General features: G+C 46.2%; 4 protein-coding genes across 4 annotated transcripts; 1 reads left to right on the top strand and 3 right to left on the bottom strand.

Annotated features, from left to right (window-relative positions):
- Window positions 1–1,142: 1,142 nt before the first annotated feature.
- Window positions 1,143–5,259, bottom strand: PHALS_10274 (WD40/YVTN repeat-like-containing domain; the record flags this gene model as incomplete). The annotated part of the gene is made up of 2 exons (XM_024725668.1): window positions 1,143–5,172; window positions 5,234–5,259. 2 exons carry the CDS (start codon window positions 5,257–5,259, stop codon window positions 1,143–1,145), a joined length of 4,056 nt encoding a protein of 1,351 aa, XP_024576422.1.
- Window positions 5,260–5,699: 440 nt separating this feature from the next.
- PHALS_10273 (uncharacterized protein) lies at window positions 5,700–6,848 on the bottom strand (the record flags this gene model as incomplete). Its single annotated transcript, XM_024725667.1, has 1 exon — window positions 5,700–6,848. One exon carries the CDS (start codon window positions 6,846–6,848, stop codon window positions 5,700–5,702), a length of 1,149 nt encoding a protein of 382 aa, XP_024576421.1.
- A 608-nt stretch (window positions 6,849–7,456) lies between these two features.
- Window positions 7,457–8,958, bottom strand: PHALS_15422 (uncharacterized protein). The gene has a single exon (XM_036407422.1). The coding sequence runs from the start codon at window positions 8,603–8,605 to the stop codon at window positions 8,414–8,416; it is 192 nt and encodes a 63-aa protein (XP_036263128.1). The 5' UTR covers window positions 8,606–8,958; the 3' UTR covers window positions 7,457–8,413.
- Window positions 8,958–10,256, top strand: PHALS_10272 (class v superfamily protein; the record flags this gene model as incomplete). Its single annotated transcript, XM_024725665.1, has 1 exon — window positions 8,958–10,256. One exon carries the CDS (start codon window positions 8,958–8,960, stop codon window positions 10,254–10,256), a length of 1,299 nt encoding a protein of 432 aa, XP_024576419.1.
- Between the last annotated feature and the right edge of the window lie 1,112 nt (window positions 10,257–11,368).

Here is an 11,368-nt window from a genome sequence, read left to right as displayed (position 1 = left end):
CGCTTTGACTTTTGCAAAAACAAGCGCTCAGCGTCGATTCCATCTGACCCTTGACCCTTTGAAGCTGGCTTGTACAGCTGTGAGGCGCGTGAGGCAACGTGCTTTTTTCAGTGCGCAATCGAGTACGATTTTATTTGACACGCGCAGGTGGTACCGCTGGTCATACGGTAGAGCTCGCATAGCGAATGTTAAGCATTCGTTCGGTCCATTTGAGCTAAAGGTCCGCACGCCTTGAAGTATTTGGGCTTCTTCGCGGCGTGGAGGGCAAGTTCTTATGTATTGAACTCTCAAGTCTCGACAATTGAGTCTATAAAGTCGTTGTGACTCTTGGGCTTGTAGTTGGGCATGCCTGGCTTCTCTGACCCAGGTTCAGATCATTCGAATTGAGCAAGACGTCGTTGTGAGTAATCGTAATGCATCTGCCATTGGGAATAATCACGGCAGTTTGCAACTCGTGTTGAGAGGAGGCGAAGTTCAGAAAAGACCTCATCCTCACTTCACAAAAGTGTATTTTGCAGTGCGTAGTGCAGTACCCTACTTATCACAGCAATCCCGCTGTAGACTAGTTTTGAGCTTGAGCTTTGATCTGAGCATACGTACACTATTGTGGTGTAAGTACCAGTCGTCTTGCACAACCGGCAAACTTGATGGTAATCTGGCATTCATCGATCTATTTGGGCTGAGTGAACAAAATTCTTATCTTCGCAGTGCGGATCAACAAAAAACTAAGAGTCTATGACCTTTTCTCGATGCGCTAGTTAGCATGGACTCTGTGAATCAAAGATCTTCTTGAAACGAGCATGGCAACCCCGTGATTTCGGTGCTATCGAGTATCGCTTGAAAGCCCGAAGGACAATCTTGTTTACATATTACCTGGGTACGTGTGTTCTAAAAAGCCAACCGGTTGTAGCAGTTGAGCTGTCGGAACTTCACATCTGCAAGCACACAGACTAGCCAGCTAGCTGCACCAATTCTGCTCTCACGTCGAAACATAAGTTAACTTTGGCATCAAAGGAAGTTAAAATAATCAAAGTGACTTAGTTTCGCAAGATCATCGACATATCGGAGCCCATACAAAGTAATTAGCTCACGTGCTCTACAAATTTTTGTTTTCGCCTAGTAAATGTCAAATCATGCACGGTCTATCCATCCACAGCACGTCCAATCGGTGGAAACAAATCTTTAGATTTCGTACCATCTAGTTCGTCTCCTACCAGTTTGTGTTCGAGAGCTTCTATAGCCCGACACAATTCTTCAATTTCAACTTTCTGGTTCGCTAAGAGTACATCCGGATTTCCTCCTGCTACTTCTAGTGCTGCGGTCAGAGAATTCGTTTCATCAAACTTTTGTCCGTTCACTGATGTCATTAGATCGGAAGTTACCAGCATTGCCCGTTCCATTTGAAGATTTTGCTTGGCAGCAAAGAGATGACTTCGTAGATCATTTATTTCACGAACAAGAAACATATTATTTGACGTAGCACGCATATTTTCTCGCTGATGCTCTTGCGCATGAGCTGCGTACTTGCATCTGAGGGCAAGCACAGACTTTTCAAGATATTGCTTCTGCTGCGCATACTCGAGCTGAATTTCAACTTCGACATTTCCTCCTGCACCTACACTGCCAAATTCATCATTCGTGTTGACGTACTTGTTGTATAGCTGCGCGATCAAAAATGCAAACTCCTTGGGTGACTGGAGATGTCGTACGCATTCGTGAAGGTCACCTCGAAAGCGCTTCATCGATGTTTGCTGATCGCTCCAAACCTGACGGTGGCCCGCCATAACCTTTTGTAGAATATTAATTCGCTGACGTTGCTCACCAATAAGCACATCGAGCTGCGCATTGCTCTTATGAAAGAGCTCCAACTCTTGATCCATCTCTTTGATTTGATTCTTCATATCGCGAATCTCATTTTCGCGTGGCTCGATTGCCTTCTTGAGCTCCTTAATCTTGTAGTCCAAAACAAACTTAAACTTTTCGAGTTCCTGATTCTTTTTTTTGAGATCGTAAATCCGCCTTTCCTTCTCTCCGATGGTATCATCGCGCACTCGAATTTCTCGTTTGAGTGCGTAAATCTCTTTTTCAAAACTTTTCATGGCCTCAATTAATTCTTTTTCAGTTTCCAGTAGCACCTTAATTTGATCACGTTGGTCTTCAATATCCTTTTGGAGAGCTAAGAATTTTTTTTTCATAATACCATTTTCACCTTTTAGCCGTAACGTTGCTTCACGTTCAGCTTGCAATTTGTCTTCATATTTCTTTTTGAGTGCTTCAATTTCTTCATCTACGTCCGCCTCGACCTGGGCCACCGTTTCATAATACTCACGATCAAGGTCCCTCTTCTCTTCCTCAATTTGCGTGCGCAGTTGACGATCTTCATTAAGACGTTTTTCAAAATCTTCAGTCACTTCAGCTACGTAATTATCATGTGCAATCACGAGTCGATTCTGTTCGTTTTTCCAGTGTTGACATTGTGCCTCACGCTGGGTGAGCGCTTGTTGGTATTGCTCCACTTCTTTCATTATTTTTTGCTGATATACAGCCTCTGATTCCTGCATTTGTTGCAAGTAGTGCTCTTCCAGCTGCTTGATCTTCTCTTCGTATTCCATCTCGATATCATTCTTGTCCTCTCTAAGAATCTCGTACTTGCTTTTCTCTAGCTCTATTTGATGCGTAAATTTTTCTGTCAGATCCTTTAAATTTTCATTATAGGTCATATCCTTGAGTCGCAACTGATATTCATTGTGAAGCATAAGCTCATCCACCTTGGTTTTCAATTCCAGCATCAACGTATTTTTTTCTTCTAAATCTGACTTGGTCACCAAAACCTCTTCGGAGAACAAAATCATGCTACCTCCATGTCTTCCGTTGCTTTCATGATTGTGCAATGGCACACCGGCGATGCTGCCTTCAACTGCACCATTCATCGAAGCAAGATTCCCATCCATGCCGGTATGTCGTAGACGTCCTTCCTTGTCTCGAATCTCAAAAATACACACCGCACCATCCTCCCCAGTAGCAAAGAGAAATTGGTCGTCAAAAGACAACCGCAAACGTGTGACGGGAGAACTAAGGCATTGAAACTCCGTCGAGTCTCCCGTTAGTGGGACTTTGAAAGCCCGTATGGCGCCTGGACAATCAGCTTCTGCTCCAGCGCCAAAAAGAAAGCGCTGCGATCTAGACAAGGCCAATTGACCCAACGATGCTTGACACACATGCTCATTAATCAATTGAGAAGACGGAAGCTCGATCTCCTTAAGTAGCCGGTCGCTTCCTACCGCATATATTGCGGTGCCTTCACGGTTGCAGAGTGCTGAATTGTACGACACGCCTTTTTGCACAAATTCTACTTCACGCTTTGCCCCATCCACATTCCATAGATAAACTGCTCCATCAAGCCCAGTAGATACGATCGTGGAATCATCTGAATTCCAATAAAGACTACGCACCTTTCCATTGTGGCCACGAAGTGTATTAACCAACTCGCCCGTAAAAAGAGAAAAAATTTGAATTGTATTCCCATTGACCGCTGCAAAAAGATGTCCCCCTGAGCTAAAGTGACACTCGCGACAGGCTTTCACTGAAAATTCTTTAAAGGAGCGGATGTCATCCATCAGAATGTTCAGTAGGCGAAGTTTGTCCGCAAAGCCAACCAGCAAGTGAAGACCAGACGGATGACAAGCGACACTAAAAGCTTCCTCATTAAAAAGTTTGGCCACGTCACAGGTGCGGTCGATATAGTTCCAGACACGAACAGTTCGATCCAGACCACACGTCACGAGGAGTGGTTTACGTACACACACATCCATACCAGTCACGTGCAACACGCCGCTACTACAACCTCCGGCAGACCCGCCTGGCCCAATATTGGAAATCGGATCGCTTGGCTGATGAAAGCTTGTAATCAAGTACTCGACATCTTCACTAGGTGCACTTGCACTGTTAGATGCAACGACACTCGAAGCGCCACTTAGATTAGCACCAACAAGTGCAACGGCCTCATCCGCCACTAACTTGGAGGCTGAAGCACTATCATTTAATCCTGGTGTGTGACTTTGGAACGAAAATGTGAGAAGCTGGGCTTGAGAGGTGGCGACTATAATTGTTTCCTCGTTCGGGCTGACTGCAATTGATGCGATGTAGCCTGAACCAGTGTCTACCCGGACGAGACGCTGCAGACTTAGTATCCCAGCAAAATTGTTTGACATCAAGTTTGATTCGTCTTCAGTAGATATTGCGTCATACTGTTCGTCAGTATCACCCAAAAGCATTTCAAGCACCGCGACTGTGTTATTACTAAGCCCACAAAGAAGTCCTTTGGTGGTTGCAGTCAATGTGTGGACAGCTATTCCAGGTCCTGGCGATGACTTTAAACGCGTAACAAATTCTCCACCATGAAAAAGCAAAAGATCTCCCTCAGCAGACCCAGCAACCAAATGATCGTTACGCTGTTTCAACCATGCATGAGCGAGAAAATTGTAATCGTCCATTCGAGGGCTGGACAACGGGCAGAAGGAATTTTCAAGCACACGAAAGAAGCGAATAAGTGCCACTCCCGTAACGCACACCAATCCAGAATCCACATCACTGAATGAGCACGCAGAAATTTGATGTTGTGAATTATTTGAAATCGTATCCTCTGCCATCACATTTACATCAAATAGCGATGTCTTCGAGAGAGCGATGTCTTCAATTGCCGTGGACAGTGATGACTGGTCTAAGCTTAAAGATGTACGGGGTGCCATGACAAGTAAAGGGGTCTTGATATTGGCCACCAATTTGGCTTTCGACCAGTTCCAGCACGTCAGCATCCAGTCTGGAGAACCTCCCTGAGTGAGTAGAAGTTGGTTGTCAGCACTAAAGGCTACACTGACAAAGCTTTGAGCCAGAGTATCGACCGAACTCAACACCTTGCGCTTCTTGAGTGTCTTGAGGTCAAAAATACTCACTAAAGCTCGCTCACTGTGCTCCGCGACTGCAAGAAAGCGTCTGCTTGGAGACAGCGCAGTTGCTGTGACACCATCTGAATCTTCTGTGCAAGCAATGAATTTCTGACGCTTGTCGTCGAGGGAGTATACAATAATGTAGTGACCGGCAGGATAGGCAACAGTCTGATCGTCGACGAAACTTAGATTCGAGTGTACATCTGCTTTAAGCCCGAAAATGTGGCTGAATGAAAAACACGCACAGTGAGCGACGTGACTTAAAAGAAACGAAAAGATAATGGTACCGAGGAATTAGGTTGACCGTCGTCATAGCATATTAGCAAGTCGAATGGGTTTAGAGAATGTAGTTGAGGGGTTTCGTCGCACGACCGACGCTTGGGGTGTATTGGGATATCATAGGTCATTTCCGTAGCACACTTCAAAGCAAAGCTATAATCTCTTAGGACAAATACAAAATGTTGGCAAGCAAATGCTGCTAAAAGATACACATTGATGCACACACAAGCTGCTTTCTCATTGATTGGCAAGAAGGCTAAAGAGATGATGGCTAGAAAGATGATTGCGGATGTCGGGAAGGAAACACAACAACACTTTGGCACATTTTCATTGTTTATGTTCATTAAGCAAAAAAAGAAGTAGTCAGGTGCTATGGTCGCACATCTACCAAGCAGGAAATAAGAGGAAATGCTGCCTTCTCTCGTTGCCACGCCGCTACTTCCTTCGATAGTATATGCTAGTATCGGATGCATCTTACAATGTCACGCCCGGAGCGGACACTTCATGCTTCAAAAACGAAGGGTCGTTGGACATACCCGCTTTCATCGATGCGCCTAACTCAAATGATCTGTCAACGGAAGTAGCCGTCGCCTGTGGAGAATGTGATACTTCATCTTTTCTTGTCAAGGGCTGCGACTGTTCCATATCTACCTGCTGCTGCAGTGTGAAGCGCGGTTCAGAAAGATAAAGCGTCGCCTCCTGGTGGTTACGCGCATGCGTTGGTGGACCTGTCACGGAATCACTGTGCATTTTAGAAGATGCAGGTGGAACAGCAGCGGAGGCCGCCGTGACAGTCGAATCTATGCGCATCGCCTTGATGACCCCCTTCTCATCTGCTGGCATGCCAATGTTGCCGCTATCACCAGAAGCGCTTGGGTAATTGTTTGTATTGGAGCGCGGGGCCTCGAAGAATATGTCGCTTGGGCGATCAAATTCGTCCTGATCGTCGATCTTGCGAGTACGGACATAGAAAGTGATGACTAGCAAAGCAAGCACGACAACAGCGGCAACAACGGCAGGCACGAGCCAACTGGATGCTGCAGTGGAGCCGGAGTCATCCGTTTCGGCACTTATTTCATCGCTGGGGCTGTTTGATGCCTCTGATCTAGAGTCAGGCGCATCTGGCGCCTCAGGTGCTGTCTGGTCGGTCGTGTCAGGTGCTGTCGGTGCCTCCGTTGCAGGGGTCAGAGCTGCCGGAGGCGGCGTAGGCGCCGCAGTCGCAGGTGTCGGTGCGGGAGCGGGAGTGAGTGCGGGTGCCGGTGTCGGTGTCGGCGTCGGCGATGGTGCCGAGGTCGTATTGGCAGGCGCAGCCCTCGTTGAAGGACTTAGAACGGCAGTATTGGGTGTTGGTGCCGTAGTATTCGTCGAGTTGGCCTGATCGACTGTTGGTATCGATGGAGTCTGATTGTTTGTTGGTGTCGAAGGAGTCGAAGCTGGCTCCACACTATCCGTCAAGGTCGTTGGAGAGTTTGACGAGGAGCCAGTATCGCCTATAGTCACTTCCGTCGATGTCCCAGATGTCGTTGCTTCGGTGGCGGGGGATGTCCTGGTTGTGTTGCTTGTTTGTGCCATGACACGCGTCAAGGCGCATGACACCAGCAACAGCACGCAAAGCGTTTTCATACCTGTGTGTACTAGCTATCTGTCCTCAGCCAACCCTTCCCAGGTAGTTAAGGGGGCTGGTTGATACTCCTAGATGGTGGAGTGAGAGCAAGCGATGCAGGTTGTCAGTACCTTGGACAGTGAGAAAGGGCGAATTGAACGGCGGGTGTGGGAGTCTTAGAGAGTCGGTTTATTTGAGTAAAAGCCGTGAACGCCAAATTTCCAGATGGTGCTATATGTAATTTACTATACTGTAGTACAAGGAAACAGATAAATAGGCATTTTTAATCAACGAATCAAAAAATACGTTTTCAGTGCGAAACATAGGCAAATATGACGCAGCGCCATACCAAAATCAGCAGAGCAATGTTTAGAAAGGAAAGCACAAGCCCAACTGAAAACTTTGCGCAGCAAAGATTGGTGTTGAGCAACCAAGCAGTGTTAGTAGCATAAAGTTGAAGGCATCGGGTAATGCTGATCGTTTTTTACTGAATTGTTTCGTCGTTTAGGGCTTTGACTCAAATGATGTTGTCTTTTGGATAATTATGATAATGGGTCTATTTGACAAAGAAATTAATTGGCTACTTTTTTTAGCAATACATAAGTCATAGTGCTAATTTTGCAAAGAAATGCATTTTACATTAAATTCGATTTTTCGACTTATAGAATTGAAAGGGATGAATATACTAACAGTGATGCGTTGGCTGAAATCTCGAGATGTACAACTGGTAAAACGACCGCTATCAAACCATATCGAAGAATATCACAGTAGGGTATTACTCGAGTCTCGCAACAACTAAAACTGAGTAAATATGATGTCACGAGTATTCCGGAGGAATAAATTAGAAACATTAAACAATCACCGCGACGACCAAAGTAAATCGAAATCAATTAAAAGTCACTCTGGATGAAAAGCGCTACAAACAGATGAATATATATGCAGAACTCATTTAGCAATGTGCGTCAAATATATTGCTTAATGCTCAAACTGCACGCGCAGACTGCACATACCTTTCAAACTGGTTCTTGAAAGTAAGGTAAACGGAGCATGCAAGTGGCATTGTGCGTAAATTTGAGAGCAGACACATTCTTTCGAATAATCTTAAACATGTTCTTGAGGTATTCGCCAATATCAATCAGAGTCTGAGTGGATCTTAATGTGTCGAAATTCTACCATCAGCAGCACAAGCTGCAAATTCAATGCAATGTAGAGATTGAGTATTCTTTCACACTCGCTGGACGCGCTCATCGCTAGCTGCAAGCCACGTTACGCGAGGGTCACGATGTTGGTGTCGAAAAGTGCTGCAATCATTGCAGAACAAGACGTTGATGACTCATGTATATCACCAAATAAATACGCTATGAGCTTAATCTCGTATAGAAACTCGCAATCGCTGTCACGCACGAAAGAAAGCGCCCTTCCCCACCTACATTAGTAGCATGTTATGTGGACATCAATCGACCGCGCGTCAAGACGCGTGGAGGCTATCTACGCGTCTTGAGGGCGCGATGGACCGAAGCATCCCTCTGAAAAGCCATCAGCGCATATTCTTGACAGCACCGATCTAAGTTGACAACTGCAAGCACTAATGGTTCCAGGTGGAGCAAGTAACAAGCGTCAGTAGAAGGACAGCGAGGAAGTACGGCGTGCGCAAACCCACAGCGACTTCTCGGCGCTCCACGACTTCCTCGTCTCCGACAACCGCTGGTTGGCTCTCAATGAGCTCACAGCGATGGTATGCTGCACACGAGCTGGACAATTCAGAGAACGACGACATCACGCATAACTTTACTCGTCGGTTCCCATATGTACTTGAGCAAAACCGATAGCCTCCAGACCCGATTAATTAATGATGACTGAATAAAAATATCAACATTTGGACTGACAACGTCGAAAGAGTACTTATTTGGTATCAAATGGGCTGGCGCGTCGTTCATCGCCACCGACTTTTGACTCCCAATTTTACTTCCGCTCGAAATTCTTTTTTGATGAAGCCTCGAGCTTGTAGGTTGAGGTCGTTATCTAGTACCGACACGTCTACTTCAACCGGGTATGAAGCCTTCGGTTCCTTCCATTCACCATCCACCTTGTCACTTTTTGCCCAAAATAATTCCAAATCAGATCCACCTATGGTGTGGGAATCAAACATTGCATCACAATTTCTACAGTTCGAGTCAAACCTTGTGGTTAATAGTCGGAATCGCTCGCTTTTCGCGCTGGACTTGCATACGTGGACTTATCTCAATCATGGAGCATTTGGAGCCCCGACACACGTGGCAATCGAAGCTGCAAAATACTGGAGGGCTCAGGCAGATGCACAACCGCTGAATTTTCACGATCGAAAGCTGTTTCCACTCATCGTACGGGCCATAAAGTCTCTCGCAAAATTCGTTGGCGTTTCGCAGCCGGAAGAACTAGTGCTACTTCCCAATGCAACAGCAGGACTGCATTCGGTGCTCGCATCAGTACTGGCAGAAAATTACGGTGAAAAGGAAAAGACAGTAGTGCTATTCAACACGAGATACGGCGCTGTGAGAAAGATCTTACAAGCGCTAGAAGCCTCCAATGAAAATTTGCATGTTCATGAGGAACCCTTAAGTTTAAAAGAAGCTTATGATGATCAAAAGGTGCTGACACGTCTGGAGCAGGCGTTAAATGCTGTTGAAGGTTCGGGTCGTCACGTGACGCTCGTGGTCTTGGACCACATTACATCTAACACAGCTGTGAAAATGCCCATTGAAGAGATAGTTCAATGCTGTCATGTTCGCGGCAGTGGCATCCCTGTGCTCATCGACGGCGCTCATGGATTGTTAAACGTGGCGCTTGATCTTGAACAAATTGGTGCCGATTACTATGTTGGCAACTGTCACAAGTGGTTCTGTGCGCCACGAGGTGCTGCTTTCTTGCATGTTTTGAGGAACAATGGACCTCGAATACTGCCACGCGTAATCTCGCATGGATTCGGTGACGGGATGCAAAGTGAGTTTATGTGGACGGGTTTGCAAGACTACAGTGCGTGGCTTGCGCTACCCCAGTGTCTCGCGTTCTGGCAACGCCAAGGTGTTGGTGAGACTCGGATGTACATGCATTCACTAGTACAAGAAGCTGCTGAGTTACTCTACACGCGATGGAACATGCCAAATCACCTTGAACAAGAGCAAGCCGTTCCATTGCACAAACGTCACGCCATGCGCTTAATAGAATTGCCAACTTCTCGGAGTCTTTGCGGTGGTGTTGTTGTGGATCGAAAAAATCCGCAAGCCACTTCAACGGAGGCCAAAAGGATTCAAGATAGTCTTCACTATCACCATCGCATTGAAGTGCCTGTAAAATGCATAGAAAAGCGGCTGTACGTTCGTGTGTCAGCACATGTGTACAATTGTCTTGTGGATTTCGAAAAACTTGCGACTGCTTTGATGACTGGCTAAACATGATATATCTTGTATTGATGAGCTAGAACTTTTGTCAAAGGCCTCATACTGGTATCGATATGCGTATAAGCAAAATATGGGCTCAAGTTACTAGGGTTTAGGGTTTAGGGTTAGAGTCACGCCAAGTCTTATATATAGTTTATTATTGGATAAAGTAAAACGTATGCATTAAACACTATATAAATTGAATCAATTTTATATATGTTTCGCTACTTGGAAAGCATAGTGATTAAAGGTTCTGATCCCGCTTCTGGGTGTGGAGCGTACTAACTCGCCTCTGTACGTGCGAAGATTTGAGTCGTAGCTTCCTCTGTGCAAGGTGCACGGCAATCCCGTTGCCCTTGATAGCAATTGTAGTCGATCCCACAACCGAGTCGTGTGAAGCCTGTATCCTCTGTGAGGATGGGACAGGAAGTTTCTGAATACCTTCCCCCAAGACAAACTGATCAGCTTAACAAGCTTCGCCTGGAGGAGTTCTAGAGATGGCGAATCAAGGGTCAGATACGGTAATCGCTCTTTTGGGGTTTCCAGTGCTATGAAAACGCGCTGATCAGACACGCGCAAAAGATCCCAGATTAGATGGCGGTGGGAGAAACTGTGAGGCCACTGGAATTAAACGCCCAGCCTTTTGGTGACGGGGACAGAAAAAGCTCTTCTTATAGCCGTATTTTTGGTCGTGTCGAAGCGAAGCAACAGCGCGTCGCGCTTGTGGTACTCAATCCAGGAGGCCGTGCGCGCGGATGGACACTTACATGTACTATCGCTCTGGAAAAGGCGCTTCCACCATGATTATATTGAGTACATACTCCACAAATGTTCGCACCGCCCAGACAGGCGTATTGGGCGCTTTTAAAATGCCGTCAAGGGAGGTGATAACTGGCGGACTATGTCCAAGTGCTAAGAATTCCAAGTGCCGTAATTGCGGCAGACTCTTTTTCATATGTGGTAACAGTTACCATTTTCGCGGAAAAGTACCAAGACCTTTTGCGTCCGCTCTACTTCTTCCGATGAAGCTGTGGGTATCGTATTCAATGTGGAGTATAACTTCCGTACCGCGAGAGGAGGATGGGGTGTAGGAACTGAAGCTCTTTGAGCGGGCCAGTGGCGTC

Source organism: Plasmopara halstedii, assembly GCF_900000015.1.
Source record: "Plasmopara halstedii genome assembly, contig: Scaffold_470, whole genome shotgun sequence".
In the NCBI taxonomy this organism is placed as follows: domain Eukaryota; phylum Oomycota; class Peronosporomycetes; order Peronosporales; family Peronosporaceae; genus Plasmopara; species Plasmopara halstedii.
Note: the sequence above shows the minus strand (reverse complement) of the source record. Positions and strands in the feature narration are given on the sequence as shown.